General features: G+C 33.4%; 1 protein-coding gene across 3 annotated transcripts in view; it reads right to left on the bottom strand.

Annotated features, from left to right (window-relative positions):
* LOC143236948 (AP-5 complex subunit beta-1-like) overlaps positions 1-17,752 on the bottom strand; it is an 82,560-nt gene that overhangs the window by 46,728 nt on the left and 18,080 nt on the right. For 2 of the 3 annotated variants that reach the window (XM_076475664.1, XM_076475663.1), the window contains exons 8-14: positions 16,373-16,447; positions 15,049-15,192; positions 8,762-8,891; positions 1,916-2,069; positions 1,699-1,788; positions 859-1,000; positions 315-450 (exon numbers count right to left, since the gene is read on the bottom strand). In XM_076475664.1, the coding sequence (XP_076331779.1) occupies positions 315-450; positions 859-1,000; positions 1,699-1,788; positions 1,916-2,069; positions 8,762-8,891; positions 15,049-15,192; positions 16,373-16,447 (871 nt within the window). The remainder of the gene's footprint in view (positions 1-314; positions 451-858; positions 1,001-1,698; positions 1,789-1,915; positions 2,070-8,761; positions 8,892-15,048; positions 15,193-16,372; positions 16,448-17,752) is intronic. The other variant, XM_076475665.1, reaches the window with a different exon arrangement.

The following is a 17,752-nucleotide window of genomic DNA, read 5'->3' as shown; positions in this document are numbered from 1 at the left end:
AAGAAATGAGTTGTTAGAACAGAATACCAACTAGAGTAATATGAATTAGATGTACATTTACCTGCTTCTAAAACTTTTAAGCCAATACACTTCAGAGAAATTTGTTGTCGGTGTTGAGCAACGGTAACATATTAACATACACATGCCTTCTTATAAAAATTTGATATTAGAAACTACACAAGCACTGATGACTATGGGCAAAATAATAAAATATGAATCCATACATACCTGTATATGAAACATCGAGATTTTAAACAAAGTAAAGATTAAGTTTAGAGCAAAACAATAAAAATGAGAACTAATTTTATTCTTACCTTTGTATAAAAGACTGAGATTGTGGTGTTGTATGATGCTCTGGCATACATCCAGCAATCTGTTACCTAGCAACCAGTTCATTTTATCTTCTGAGCTTAAAGTCTTGATAACTTCCATCAGAAACTTAAGTATCCTCTTAAAATGAAAACCAAAAGTATCCTAGCTGTATTACAACATTTAAGAAAAAATAAATAAATATGTACTACAAACTTTTATACTGATAACAGTTCACAGCTCATTATAGTGTTTGTAATGTTGTCCAGAAAAAGTTCAAGTATTTAACATTATTCAGCCAATGTTGCTTATATTTTGGTTTAAACAAACAAAAATAAACCTAGAAGCCATTATACACATAAGACTACCTATTTCAACAAAAAAACACCTTGAACCTGGATTTTCAGTAAGAGGTACTATTATTATTTAAAGAATGTAATAAAAATATTATTGCATCAATATTTAATTGATAAAACCATATATAAAGTTTACTTCAGAATATATTCTATAATCTACATTTTTTCAGAGGCAAACAAACACAATTATTACCTTAGGGAAACAAAATATTGCTGGTAATGTGGATGCTTTTCTGAGAAGCTCTAAATAACAGTGAAGATGAAGAAGAACACTGCTTACTGGTAGATCATAAACAAAATGCACTATGGCACTCACCAGTGTTTCAGGAAGAGAGCTGTCAAAATCGTCAATTTTACAAATCAGCAAAATAAGTAATTGGTAAAAGAAAAATTGGTGGCTGTTTAAGTTGGAGATATGTTGAAATCACATAATAAACATTAAACAATGTGGCAAAATAAATAAGTCTAAACTATCCACATAAAATATGACAAGGAGATCAGATATAAAATATGTTAATGATCAACTCTATAATTTATTTTAATGAACTTTTCAAATCTGTGTATATGTGTTTGTTTTGTATGAAAGCCACATCAAGCTATCTGCTGTTTACCAAAGGAAATCAAACCCCTGATTTTAGCTTTATAAATCTGTAGACTTACCATTGTCCCATGGAAGGACTTAAAAACTATATACATGTAAAAGACAATGACCTGACATAAATGTGCAGCTCAGACATTTTCTAAACATAGTTGGTAAACACAGAATACCACATAATCTAAAACTGAGTTCAGATTCACTATTATGGAACAATAGATTTCAACAGATTCATGAGTACTCTTCACAACAAAAGTTGAACTAAAGACATCAAACTGTTGAAATTTGTTTCAATATAAACTTGTTGTTCCACAATTATGATCTAAAGTGTATTTCCTAAATATCTGTTTGTAATATTTATGTACCAATACAACTGATTATTGTTAAAAAAAAAGAAGAAAATTTTCTGTTCACTGTAATAAGAAACAAATATGCTACCTGTGAGGTATCTGTTCTTGCAAGCACTCAATGAAATCTACAACACGAAAAGAGAGCTCTGGTACTGCAAACATTACTGTCAACAACAACCTGTAAATATGGAATATTTTGTAGCCATAAATTTATTCAATATTCATATATTTTATTTATACAATTCAAAATTTAAAATAAATTAATTTAAAAATAAATTGGAAATAAATAGTTTTATAATTCTTACTTCTGAATCTCAATTTCTAGAAATGGGCTTCCATGCTTTGAATAGAAAAAAAAGAGAGTCCTGAAAAAGCTGTTTACTGGACGATAGCCATCACCAGAAAGTACAAGCTTCTTTATCCCCTCTAAGTGAGCCACCAACAATTGAAATTGTCCATCTACAAAAAAATAACATCACTGAATTTAAATTTACATAATTATGTAAATAAAGTTTGTCTTCAATGGCATTCACTGAAATACAAAGAATAAATAAAGAAAACACTAATGAGCTTTAAAACTTCAGGATATTTTATGTTAATAGTGTCTTTTCATTCAATTAAATATGAGAGTAATTTTATTATCAGAGCTGTTTTCAACAATAAAAGCTTAGAAATAATGATAAACAATGGGCAGTCTTTATTAGATAGTTTTCAATTAACCCTACTGATGTAGGTCATGAGTCAAAGGTCACATCATCATGTTTCTTAACTTGTATTCAAAATTCTGTTGCACTACTATTTTATGAGTGTATGTCAATAAGTTTAGTCTCAAATTCAATATTATAATTCAAATTTTAGTATTACCCTTTAGTTAATTTCATAATTTCAAAGTAAAACAAAAACCCTAAATATTGGTTTTGTGAGTCATATGGTTTGCTGAATGCAGCATTTTTCAAATTGGATGTTTGCAATGTGCAAATACAAAGTCTGTAGTTTTTTATAAATTAGAAACTCAAATTACTGATACTAACAAGCTAGAATATAAAATAAAAACCTGCTATCTCCTCTATTTCCTGAGATATTACTCATGCCTTGAATCAAACACTGGTCCTACTCACATCTTTCTATTTTTGGAAAAACTTGCTTATATACATCTACTTCTGTCTATGATGTGTGAATAACCAATTAAAAACTCAGAATATCCTCCTAGTAGACTTATCAGCATCTTTAAAGTGTTTGAGCATCATATTCTATCTCTTCATGTTAGGTTCAGAGCAGTAAGGTAAGGGTTTAATGAGCTCAAAAGTTAACATTTTTGGGTTTAATAAGTTCAAAAGTTAATATTTTTCTAAACTTGTAGCATATATGGTATAAAATAGATAGGGCATACTCACACTTCTAATCCTTTACACCTTAGGATTATCCTACATAGATCATAAAAGTAGAAAACGGTTTTCTTGCTACAATAGAAATAGATCTTCCAATAATACTTACTTCTGTTGACAACATAGCTTTTCTTCAACATTGGTTTTTGCCTATCTAAGCACTGGTCTCATATGCTTCATTTTTTTTTGCACCATTTAAATGCCCTTGGCAATATCTAATTTGCAAATTTCACCATCCTTGTCAATGAGCCCCTGTTCTGGTACTATACATAAACACCTCACTTAGATAATATAATTACTTTTTTAATACTTAAACCAACTCCTAGTGAGAAGGCAGAGCAAGAAGATGTCAGCAAAGGTAAGTATCTCTGGAAATACCTTTTCAGTCTAGGAAAATGTTAACTTCCAAAAACATACTTATCATCTCTTAACAATATAGCTAGAATCTCACACTGAGAAGGTGGAGGGGCTGGTGTAGACATAATCCATAAAGACAGAAAGCATCTGCATAGGACAGTGGCGTACAAAAATAAAAGTGGTACTCAAATAGAAGAGCCCACAATACATCTAAAACAGGTATGCTCTTCACCCAGAACAAAGTTCCTGTATCAATAGTTGAATAGTACATGAATAATTATTCTAGTCCAGCCACAACCAGATAGCCAAAGCAGCACAACTCATGGTTGGAACTTAAAGGGTCATGATCCTCATATCCCATGTTGGTGACTAAGGCTATTGAACTGCAATGTCGCAAGTATATATACTTTTGATTGGATTCTATCCTGTAGCCACAGGAATACATTTCAGCACCACTGGAATCACAAGAAGGAAGCAACATTGAAGTGGACAAACTTTCTCCTTCACCTGAAGAAGTCTAAAAGTCAACACCCCATGCTTGGAATGATGAGATCACGAACAATGTACTCAACCAAAGGAACAGATCCCATCCAGTCAAGAATTATGAACACTCATTCTAAATTCCTAAACAAGTGGACAAGGGGTATTCTTCTTGCCTCTAAAATTATGTAGAGAACATGCAACCTGCACTCATCCAAGGGCCTAGGATGGGACTATTCCACATTTGGAATTATAAGGAGATAGTGGATCTCCCTATATGAACAATATATGAAACCAATATTAATCAAACAGAAGAGCCAAGTAGTGTATTGTCAAATTGGAATAAGAATTACAAGTAGGCTCCAATGGAGACTGGTGCAACTCCTACTAACATCCACCACCCCAGTGACTAGAAACTGGTTGTGGTAAGGACACCCTAGCTCCACTAGTAAAATCTGTGGAAGGGAGGGAGGTAAGGTGCATTGTGGAGTCTTGAAAAACAATGCAATATAAGAACAAAGTTCCCTAAATTATTAAAAGAAAGCCAACCCCTATTTGTTCAATCCAATAATCAGCAGAGACAGGTAGAATTCTCTTTAGCATTACTTGTAGTAGTCTAGCAGTCCATGATAATATAATAATACCATCTGTAAAGAAGCACCTAGATGGTCTTCTGGAACAATTCATTTCTACAGAGCCTATTGAAAACCAGGGGTAGGAATTGGTTTCATTTTCTGGAATTTTGCACAAAGCTACACGAAGGCTATCTGCACTAGCCATCCCTAATTTAGCAGTGTAAGACTAGAGGGAAGGCAGCTAGTCATCACCACCCACTGCCAACTCTTGGACTACTCTTTTACCAGTGAATAGTGGGATTGACTGTCACATTATAATGCCCTCATGACTGAAAGAGCAAGCATGTTTGGTGTGATGAAGATTCGAACCAGTGACCGTCAGATTATGAGTTGGGTGCCTCAACCACCTTGCCATGCTAGGCCAGGGGTAAGAATAATCAAATACACTGCTAGTGTGGAATTACATTGAGAAAAGCACACTTATCAAGGTAAAACTCACTACAAAGCAGGATCCAGTGAGATTAAATGAAAGGGACCCTGGAAAATATTGTACAAAAAATGTAAATCAGAATATACCTCACCTGTAAAGACCAAACATGCAAAAGATATATTTGGGAATTCACCTCTAAAGAAATGGAGAAATCAAAGGTAACTTAAGGATTCCAAGGAACATACAGTTGAGATAATCACCACAAAATGAGGTAAAATGGGCTACATAACACTTCCAGGCCTGACATGTTAAAACTAATTATCAAATTACAATAAACTGTAGAATTGAAACACAGATAGCAAAAAAATAGCAAAGACCAATGTATACCCTTCTCTAGTTACCATAGACTTATAAAGAAAGGTACTATGAGAACATAATAAGGTCTAAAAGGAGAGAAAAAGTCCTAAAAACATGCTAACAACTTCTACTTATGACATCAACATTTCAGCAGTCAAAAAAGTATATACTTCCACCAGAAGGCAGAAAACTAAGGCAAGCAAACAGACAAGGAGGATACAAAATCAATCTATCCTGTCACATCATAAAACAGTGAATCAGTTAGCCTAAACCACAAAAACCAGGAAGGAGGAGAAATTAAATAGTTCCCCTCCCACAAATTAGATAAGGAAGAGCCCCACAATATCACAAATTCAAATGATGAATAGAAGAAAGGAGTAGGATCCACACTGGACTCATGAGAAGCCAACATAGTCAAGAAAAATGTTGGAAAAACAGAAAGTAAATTCTTCCCAGGATCAACAAAATAAGACAACTTCAAAATCTCTCAGCAGATAAAAATATGGACAACTCCAAACAAAGTAACTCCCCTTCCACCAAAGAGAAACACAAGATAACAATGAAAAAATTTGGGAGATTAGAATATCTGCCTCGTCAACAATAGTAATTTAGAATTCATACCTGCAAATATCACTTCTAATTTAGTTAGTTTATTTTTTTACTATAATTATACTGAAATCTACAAGTCAATTGGAAACTCTCAATCAATAACGGAACTAAGCGTCATGTGTTGTCGAAGAAAACTTTGGCTAACGCTTTGCTACAATAGAGTGTTGTCGACAAATAGCTATATTGTCAGCAGATGGTAAGTATGTTTCAGAAGATCTATTTCTATCTTAGGAGGATATCCTTTTTACTTTGCCATCTACCTAGGATAATCCTACGTTGTAAAAATTAGAAAGTTGCCCTACATATTTAAGATCGCATGTATACTACAAGTTAAAAGATAAATAACATTGACAATTTGTAAACAAGTTTTCTTTCTTTCATTTTTATTTTTTAAGATCTTTATATGGGTGGTGGTTGAGAGATCTATACTGTTAAAATTTTGGATGGCTCTATTTCTACTTTTAAAACTTAAGTACCTTCCCACATCCAGTTGCAGACAAGGAAAAGCTGTAGAAGGTAAGATGCTGTTGGTTTAAACACTCACCCTCACACCCTTGTTTTGATTTTCCATGTTGGTCAACTTAACTTCAGCATTTTGGGTTTTACTTGATGGAATATCCCAAATGTTTTAAAGTGCCATTACCACAAGCTTTAATCCATTATGACTATAGATAACTAACCAGAAATAGAAATGCATTAAATTATTAAAAATTATTTTTTGTTTAATAGTGCTGATTCAAATCACCAATTAGCAAAATCTGTAATTTATATATATACACACATGCACAATAAAAAAAGCACGTTTTCTACCATCTGAATAGTTTGCCATCACAGAACTCATAAGTACCATACTCATTAATCTTAAATATTATTACTCTATGTCTTTCAAAGAGTCATAATATAACACATTAAAATTATCAGGAATGAAACGATTATCAAAACAATTCTACAGAAACATTGCCAGGTTTTTAGCTTGTTTCTTAAACATGTTTCATGTGACACTTCTTCCCCCTGCAAGCCAATTTTAGATATTCTTTCCATACCTATTGAACTTCTAAGTTTTAATTCAAATTACACAATTACTATACAAATATTGGTTGTTAAGACATAAAGTTTAACCTCCAATCCTTTTGTTTCACTGAGATATGAATCAGAGTGTCAAACTCATTTGATACGTCATCCTATTACATCCTGTCTTTCAAACAATTTCAATACTTCTCTCTCACTTTGTTATTGGGTTATTGATCCCCAACAGAAAGAAAATATATTACTGAATTCCTTATAAGCCTAACTCATTTTAATGAGAGATTTTAAATTATTCAGTCCACAGTTTTAGTCTTAAGTCATTTTGACCAACTAAATTAAAAGTCCAGTTAAATTATAATAGTTATAAGCCATTGTATTCTTTATTCTTGTTGTTGTGTTCTAAAATAAATATTTGAAATAAATAAAAATTCAGTAAACTAATAAAACAACAATCCTATCAAGAATTAGGATTAACCTTTACCAAGACTGACTACATGGTACAAAACCCACATATAAGAACTAAATTTTTCTCTTTCTACAATTTCTTATTTATTGTTATAAAAGTAACTAAAATGTAAAAATTAGAACATTACAAGACTAGAGAAAAAAACTGAAATGCAAAGAAATTTAAACAAAAAATTGTTTTGTTTATTTAAAATAATTTTTTTTATCTAAATTACTTCGTGAGGTGTGGAGACCAGCTCCTTGTGCATTATATAATACAATACTTTACTATAAGTTAAGCTATGTTTTAACCAGGTAATTTGTGTTTTGTTACATTAGTTTAATAGTTAGACATGGTTCAGAGCATTACAAAAATAAAATTACATTAAAGCATGTGTATTTCTTTGTTTGTTTAGAATTAAGGACAAAGCTATACCATGGGTTATCTGTGCTCTGCCAACCACAGGTATCGAAACCTGGTTTTTAGTGGTGTGAGTCTGCAGACATACCACTGTGCCACTGGAGGACAAACATATGTAAAGAAGTACTAAAATAAAAGTATCCTAAAGCTGTTTTGAAAAATAATTGTAACTGTCAGTTACAATTAACAGTCATTCTGCAAAAAAAACAAAAAAAACGCTTGGTTTAATTTGGTATTTTTCAATTTTTGCTAGAGACAGTTTCAGTACAGTTATGAAATAAAATAAAGTTTAAGGAAAAAAAAAAACTTTTATATTAATTTTGGAGATTATAAAGGTTATTTAAATGAAATATAAAAAGTGTAAGATGAAAAAAGCCAGACCAACTTCATACATTCACAGACAAATCTTTAATAAAAATACTTTATCAAACAAGAATCTGACTCTTTGTGCACAACAGAATTTTCACTTTACTAAAAGCTTGCCAAACTTTGTGAAGACACATATAATAAATTCTGAACTATATTAAACAAAATTTCAAAAACAGGTTTGGCACAGTGCATTGACTTCATGCATGTAGAGTTAAAATATGCTTATCAAATCCATCAATAGTTTCCACTTACAAACACCACATGTTGCAATGCCCTCTAGGTTATCTTGAGGCATTCTTGACACTGGAAAGCTACTCACTAGTTTTACTAATTAATTTCTGTTTTTTTAGTTGTAAATTAATTTGTAAAGCTTAAGTCATTATTTGCTACATTACTACTGAGTTGGAATAATGTACATGTCTACACAAGTTTCTTTCTTTTACTGGAAATTTCATTTTTTTCCTTCTAACCCTTCAGTCACTCATATCTATTTTATTATTATTATTTCAGCCATCTTTAATTTTTAATTTCAATCATTCATTTATTTAAATTTTACACATTCAGCCACTAAGATTTATAAAACTATTTTTTCTATTTTTGTATTCATTTCACTGAATGAAACATTTTAATGTATCCTTACAGATATTATTAAAATAAACTAGTTATACCAAAGCTATGCAGAAAATAAATACATTTACCTGTTCTATACTCTTCTGAAGAAGCAAGAATCCAAAGTTTTTTCCCTTGAACATCTGGTCCATCAAATGGTGAGGGAAAGAACACATCTATTAACCCAGGTGAAATGTTTTTCCATGGGGAAAACTGGCCCTGAATGAAGAAAGTTAACATTTTGTTATTCTGAAAACTTATTTCTAACAGATGTTCACTACTTCAAACATAAATGTTACTTCTTTCCTGTGTTTACCAATGAGATTTGTATGTCACTAGTCTTGAGCTAATTCCTGCTGAGCTCAGGAATGATAATGACATCATGCAACAATAGTCCTCCATCAAGAGCAGGGCAGCACATTCTCAATGCACAGTAATTCTCCTCTAAGCACTTGAGATAACTTCACATGTTAATAAGGCAAGGAAAACAAACAGATGCACATGAAGTAAGTAAGGTGAGTAGGAATGTGCATGGAGGAGAGAATTTATCAAAAATACATTTCCAAATTAGAAAAATGTTAATACTGAGGGACAGCAGTGGACATACTGGTTAACTAAGTTTCTAAGCTATCCAATTCGCTAAACTAAACTATAGAAAAAACTTCTTAAACCCAGTCCATACCATTCATAGACTTATAAAGCCTTGTCTGAAACTTACTTAAATTTACTTCTTCCACAACATCCAATCCCCAACCACCCAGTTAGAAAAATAAAAGTCTTAGCTGAAGTAGGCTTCCAGCTTGCCAAAATTTATATTTGTATCCTCTACTCCTACTATTTTCACCATTATGTACAAAAAAAGATGATGCATGAATGCTATAAATTCCCTCAACAATCATAAACACCTCAATCAGATCCCCTCTAACTCTTCTTTGCTCATGAAAACAATGATTTCAGAAATTATAACTTCTCTTTTACTACAACCTTTCCATTACAAATATTATTCTAGTAACCCTCCTCTGAATCTTTCTACCAATTCAATGGAATTCCTAAAGTATGAAGTTCAAAACTGAACTCAATATTCCCAAACTGGCCTAACCAGTGACTAATATACAATAAAATTTTAATATCTTTAAACTTGTATTCAATATTTCTGTGATAAAACTTAAAATCATATTTGCCCTACCACTGAGAGACTAATCAACCACAACAGCAACATCTTTCCAAGATAATAACTTACCTTTACAGACAAAAATGCTAGATTCCTACACTGAAGTGGTGGAGAGCTAATGCAAAAACTTATACAGATGTGCTCCCTTCAGAAAGTACACAAAGGGAATCCCATACAGTGTGATACTCAATGGCAGGAGCTCCATAGGGGCACACCAATGGTAGTCTACATCATTTCTTGACAAGGTTATACTATCTGTTTGGAAATAGAAAGTGGAGAGGCAAAATAATCCCAAGAAACAGATGGATAGGATAAATTAAATCACAGCTAACCATGTACCTACAGACAAGCAGTCAGTGAGCCAATATGTGTAGCAAAGTCAGAGAATGATCAAACAGTACAATGCATACTCATCTCAACTCTATTGGTCAGACAGGATGCAGAAGAATACAGTAACCATTTGAAGGGTGACCTCTACTATACCAAATGTGTCATCACTGCTTTACTTCTCATTGTATTGCACTAAACGTGACCTGAGAGAATTCCTCATTGTACACCACACCAGTAACTACCCGAAAAAAGAGCAAAGAATTCATGTTCTGGAAACCCAAATGTGCTCAGATCTCCATTACACCACAAGTTAGAAGTCTTTCACTGGAGATAGCACAATGGGTGACTGCAACACCATATTTTTACAAAGTTGGCAAGTATGAGCTAAAATGTGAGCAGTCACTTTCCCATTAGAGCCCATGAAAATGGTACAATCTAGATAGGACAGTTAAGGATACTTCAAGCAGTCTTATAGAACCTTCTATCTCTGAGTGAAAGATAAGCATATCAAGGCAAAACCAATCACCTAGTAGGACCATGATTTAAAAAAAAAAGAGAGAGAGAGAGATTTGAAAGGAAAAAAACATACCCATCTCAAAAACAATGAGTTGATTGAAGAGTGGTGACTGGGGGAAATAAAACTCCTGTGGGTGACAAAACAGCAAGATGAAAATGACAACAAGTGATAAACTTATGGGGAGTCACCCACACATCTGCTTGGAACATTATATCTAATGGCAAGTAAAGGTGAGAAGCAAAAGAGTGAGTCAGATGACAAATCTTTTGCAAAAAAATGTGAAGATTATATCAAATAGAAAAGTTGACAGAAAACATCCAGTAAAGGTTGAGTGAGAGAAATTCCTGAAAGAATAGGGTGTCTCAGGACAGAACAGATGATATAAGAGCATGATATATCTTTAGCACAGAACACTGATCTGCTCCCCAAGTTGTGAAAGAGAGGACACAGAGGATGTTCAGCACTCTTGTACATTTGACCCATAGCTGCTTGATGTGTGGTATAAAGATCAGCTTACAGTCAAAGATAAGCCCCAAGAACTTTGTCTCCAGAACCACAGGCATCACAACTTCACTGATATGAAGTTCAGGTTCAGGGTGAATACCCCATTGGCGACAAATGTGCATGCAAATGGTTTTAAAAAGAGAGAAGTTAAAGCCGTTTGCTGTGGTCCACTTCAGTAAAAGACTAGTTGGTTGGTTAATTTAGTATTTTATGGCACAAAGCAGTAAATGACTGAGAGCAGTCTGGAGCTGTTGCTCAATATGTCTCATGTTTGACAACTGATGTGAGATGTGAAAGTTTTCAACATAGAGCCCATTTGCAACAGTAAGAGGGAGTTGTTCAGTGATGGCATTAATCTTTATACTGAAAAGTGTGACACTCAAAACACAGCCCTGAGGAACTCCAAGTTCTTGTAGCAGATCTTGGGATTTCCTGGAATGTATGTTAGGGACAAAGATGGGTGTTGAAGTTAATTCATCAACATCTTTAACCATGAAAGTCAAAAGACTTTTCATTTGGTTTGAGAACGATTATTTTGGAGGAACAGAGAGATATGTCTGCACTCCCACTTTAGTAGTGGAATGAAATGCAGCAGCATACATCTGAGATGATGTGGTGGACAGTAACTTTCAAGCCTCAGGGTAAATAATGTTTTGAATCGTCTTCAAATGCTGCACCTTCCAGCCATTTAGGGCAAGAACGAAAGTAGGATGGGTGAGAACCATTGTAATTGATGCAATAAGGGTCCATTTCCATTAATAAGCATTGTGGTCCTTGCTACCGCAACAAGCACAAGTCAAAGAACCACGACATGACATCTTTGAGTGACTAATCAGCTGACACTGGAAACATCTGAGAGGGTTTGGAATGTATGGCTGCACCCTACAATTAAGATAACCTGCCTTGATGGTGGTAGGTGGATGTGGTAATGTAAATGTCAGAATGAGGACATTGGTAGGCAACATAATTCCTTCCTTGCAAGTGGAGACACACCACACTGCAGGAACCCCTTGGGTGGAGAAACCAGCAAGAATCTCTGACTCAGGCAATGTTCTTCAACTCTCTCTCAATAATAACTCCTCGTGATTAATTCAAAGTAGCATGAGGTGTAACCTCAATAGGTATATCCCCAATCGCCTTTGAATGCAAAAGGAGTTCACTGTATTGAGATGTGGATGTTTCCACCAATTTGTCACCACAGTGAAGCTTCTTTACTGACTTTAGAGAGCCAGCAAGTCCCTCTAGTCCCTTCTGAATGAAAAAGGGAGACACCTGCCCTAAAGGTTTGTCTGAAAGGGAATGTAGTATAAGAAAATGAGGTACAACAGGTATTACAGATGTTTGGAGATTGTTGCTCAGAATCTTCAAGATGTGGTCATTTACCTATGGACTGTTTCTTCACAATTTTATTTACATTTTTAGTTGGAGGATCCATAATAAAAAATAAATGGAATATTTCAGTGTCCACTGACCCCACCCACCATGGAGCCCTATGAGGGGATGCACTACAATGCCAAACAAGAGCACTAAAGCAATGCCATGGTTTCGTGAGCACTATACCAAAGCACCAGCATCATATAATGTCCACAACACCTGCTGAAAACATCCAATACTGGTACTTGGTTGATCCTAGCCCAAGTGGACCAGCCAAATGATGCAAGGGGGCCACCCCAAGGCTGCCTGTCTACAGGAATTCAAGGCCAAAGTGGTGTGTTAGGGTTGGACCCATCAACTACCTGGATCCTCTCCTCCCCTTCACGAGTCACCACAGGCAGCAAACACATGGATGGATGTTTAGATCCCAGAGGAGGTAAAATGAAAGGACAAAACCTTCCCTGGAAGATCCCCTCACCATGTACAAGATTCCACACTGAGAGGCTGAAGTAAAGAGCACAGAATTGAAATATGGAACTCTGAAAAATGAATCATAGAAAATTTCTGAAGGATGGAAGAATCATGATGTAGAGAAAAGCATCTGACACATTACTCTTAGTCATCCACAGCCTGAGTGAAAAGGATCATCAGATAGGGAGAAAATTTTTTATGTTAAATCATAAAACAACAATAAAATGGTTGAGAGATGATATATAAATTACTGGATGCCAATCCCCAGTCTTATTAGAAATCACAAAGAGAAGAGAGTAAAATCCTGGAAAAAGATTATACAACTTCTTGATGGAATTTTTGAATAAAATATACGATACCATATCCTTCATACAATGAAGATAAATTGGGTCTGAAGGAGGAGAAAAGGAAATGGAAAGAGGAAGAAAAAGAGGATACAAAGAAAGACCATGAGTAATAACTTGATAAACTTATCTATATGAGAAGCAGAGGTGTAAGGTAGCATAAGAGCTTGGTGAGAAAACAATGATGCAAAAACTGGACACCTGAAAGTGAAAGAAAACAAGGGGTCTGCTCTCTAAGAAAATATAAAATCCCAAAGAATGAGAATCCAAGAATGGTTGTACACTAGATCATGAGAATTGAGAATGTGAACAGAATGAGGCATGTGTGTACAGGTGCAAAGCTGTTTAAGCAAGGAAGCAACATGAACTTGAATGCCAGACAAGGTAGGAAACATTAAATAATCACAAGGGTTAGAGTCATGAAGGAAACAATGAAAGAAATCATAAGACACAAGTAAAAGAGAGAAAAAGGAACATACTTGAGAAATTAAGCCTCAGAATTAAAACAACATGGAAGGTTGAGAATTTTCCTTTATCAGTAAAGAAGTTCCCAAGGCAAATAAAAGCAGAAGGAACAGGTTATCATATTAGTCTTTCTCTTGTTCAACCTGAAATAGCAGAGAAGGAATTTCAGTGAAGTAGATGAGACTAAAACACCCAATGTGCATAATGGATTTCCAAACATCCTATACAATGGCAGTAATGTTCTCCACAGTCAATGAGCTACCCAAAGCCATAAAAGAAACTGGGCCTGTATTTGCAACATTGTCAACCACACAGAACAAAGTTGAAGTCACTGTTACCTGAGAATTTATGATAAAAACTAAAGCCAAGAAAAATAAAGAAATCAAGGTTTTGTTACAAAATGCAAATCTTGTCAATTTGAATACAGATAATAATTTAGAAAACACATTCGCTGCAGTACCAATTAAAAAAAATGAAATTATCAAGAATGCAAGTGCATACAGAGAGCTAGCACACATAAAATACATGGTGCCCTTCTACTGATGGATGGCTATTTTTAAAAATGGCATCAACATACACTAATACAGTTCACATTAAACATGTGAATGTAGGTCAGAGTTAGCTTAAGGCTAATAACATGCAAATCTCACAGGTAGACATGCAATGAAAATATCACTTTGAAAATATGTTTTAATTTAAAATTTTGGATTAAACAGGAAGGAATTGGTATGTTAGTTTATAAGACAAATGAAAAAAAAATTTAGATCAGCAATCCTTTGATGTAATAAAATAAAAATTCATATATTATGTAAATTTAAAGTTGTTTACTTTTAAAAATTGTCCTGCTAAAACATTTACCAAATGCACAAACATCTATACAGTATATAAATGCAGAATTGTTTATTTTAAAGCACACATTTATTTGAACTTCAACCAAGTACAGAATAATTTAACAGGTATTTACATTTTGCTATATCAATTTAACTTAAACATTATGCTTAAATATTTATCTTGAACTTTTGATATAAAAAACAAATGGATTTAACATACAAATAGTTTGTACTTAAACTAAAGTTGGCAGAATGTTTATTTAGCCAGAAATTTCTGATGAATATGAAAACTATTTTTATACTTAGGCAAAGAACAATAACTACAACAACCACATTTATACACACAAAGTACATTTGACCAGAATCATACTCTGTTTTCCACAAATACATGAACCCAGTCTAAGAATAATAACCGATGAGCCACAGTCAATAGCGGATGGTTTGCACAAGAAATTAGTTGTTCCATGAGCATCTGTTCTTCTCGGCTGGTGAAGAGGTCTGAACCAAACTCTTGCTAGATTGAGAAATCAAAGAGAAAGTTCTTAACTTTTATTGTTAAATGGCAATAAATTAATTTCAAAGGTTACAAACCTTATTTGTTTCCAATTTTATGTAATTATGAAACATCTTGAAAATGTTTATCTCCTCTTTCGATCAAAAACTTAAAATTGCACCTTAAACCACAGATTTTTTTCATAAGATAAAACAGTTAAATAGTTAATATAATATAATATGACATATAATAAAATCTCTTTCAAAATGCTTCCACTTTAAGCTTTTTGTAACTAATTGGTTCATCAATACATTCACTCAAGAGAGACACCACAATAATATAATAAGTCAAAATAATATGTAAAGTCCATAATAAGCTTCTTACAGCCAGATGGATTCTCAGTAGATTTAATTTGCTAGTCAGAGATAATTTTACTCATTCAAGATTATCAAAAAAGGGCTAAATTGAAATTCACACAATTTTTAGACAGAAAACAATGTAGTTTATCCAAAAGCTAAATTGAAGTTCACACAATATTTAGACAAAAAACAACGTAGTTTACAAAAACAAACTGATATTCAAATGTATAATTTATCACTGTTTTTTAGTATTTTCTGGTAAGTAAATATTCATTTAAGTTCTTTGAATTTTCAATTGCTTCACCAAGTAGTTGTGTTTACTTTTAAATATTACCTAACTGTTTTATGTCTAAAAAAGTTTGCATAAGAGAAATTTTAGGTTCAAATACTGTTTACAGATAAAAATAAACATGATATTTACAATAACTTTATGTGATTTAATAATACACACACATCTTTCTCTTTTACATTTTGCTTGTGAAGTTGACATTAGAATAACTATTTACGCAAACATATTTTTAATAGTACATTTTAAGTCTATATAAGACAGGCTAACTGCAAACCAAAATGTATTAACACAAACATACAGACAATAATATGTTAATATAAACCACATGTAAACATCTAATATAAATGATAATGCAAAATCAATTTAATAAAATTTATAAAAATACAAGCTTGAAAAATATATTTCAGTAAACAAGAAGTTAAAAATTACATAAAAATATAAAGTATTCTACTTTTACTACAATGAACACTCTTGATATAGCCCACTTGTAAGAGTATGCAAATCTTGCATTACTGAAAATTACTTACATGACTCTTGCAATAAGGTGATTTACCTGTAATATGAAAGCCAAATGAAAGAGTGGAACATAAGAGGTCCATGTAAGTTTTGGCAGCCAGGTCTTAAAAATCTATAAGAAAAACATAAGAAATATAAAAGCACAAAAATGGAGTACTTTGACTTCAAATTTTGTAAATACAGGTAGTTCTCGATTTATGGAATAATTATGTTCCAGGAATTAGTCACGTAAATCAAATAGTACTTCCAATAGAGTATACATGATGCGTTCAATTCCACTGGGAATGCCAATAGTCAAGCCCTAACATTCTGCAGGAGTGCTGCATATGTTCACATAAATAACATAACATATCTAAGGAAATATCAATTCCACTGTGAAGCATGATAAATTAATTTTAATGACTTCATTATATGACCAAATAGACCCCTCAACCATCTGGTTAATGCAAAGATAACAATAATGTTATTGTCACTGTAAAATCATTTCAACTATCCTTTATTGCATTATTGCAGATGTTATGATAATAAAATGTCTTCAATAGCTAAACCTTCAAGTATATGGTGAGTAAATGCTTCTGTTTGTACCGTTACAATACAAAAATTGCTCAAAAATTGTGTTAATCAAAATTCACAAGCACGTAAATTGAGAAATGTTATTATTCCATTAATCATGTTAATCCAAAAATGCATAAAATAAATTCACATAAATCAAGAAATACCTATATGCATAATATACTCTTCAAAAAAAGAAATACAAAAGGGATATTTTTTTTATTTTAAAAAGAAATATATGTAATAACGTTACAAGCTCAAAGTATGTAATGTTACACGTGTTAAGGCACTGATTGTCAGACCAAAATGACAATAAAAATTGTGCACTTTGAAAACAGAGGAAAACATCGGGTTTTTTGCCAAAATGCATTCGTGTCCAATAAATTTGTTTGAGAGATCTGCATGTTCTGCAAGTGCAACATGGGCAAAATCCCTATAAAAGTGACGGGTTCTCAGTTTCCATAGCTCAGTGTTAAGCCACCGACACGCAATACAGTTACGCCAAGACTGACTGAAGCACAACGCAACAACGCCATTGGTCGCTTGGAAGCAGGCGAATCTCGATCAGATGTTTCCAGAGCTGTGAATGTCCATCCAAGCACCACCACAAGGCTATGGAATCGTCACCAACAACATGGATCAACTTGTGATCGTCCACGATCTGGCAGACCTCGTGTAACCACGCCCGCACAAGATCGCTACATCTGGTTACGTCACCTTCGGGATAGGACCACCACTGCGACGTCTACTGCCTCAACCATAACAGGGCTGCATAAGATTTCCGATCAGACTGTACGCAACTGTCTATGAGATTCTTAGGCCCCATGTGCAACCCATCATGGTGAACGTCAACAACGTTTTTCAA

The sequence above is a fragment of the Tachypleus tridentatus genome, chromosome 13, assembly GCF_004210375.1.
Source record: "Tachypleus tridentatus isolate NWPU-2018 chromosome 13, ASM421037v1, whole genome shotgun sequence".
Classification (NCBI taxonomy): domain Eukaryota; kingdom Metazoa; phylum Arthropoda; class Merostomata; order Xiphosura; family Limulidae; genus Tachypleus; species Tachypleus tridentatus.
This window is presented reverse-complemented; position numbering and strand designations above follow the sequence as displayed.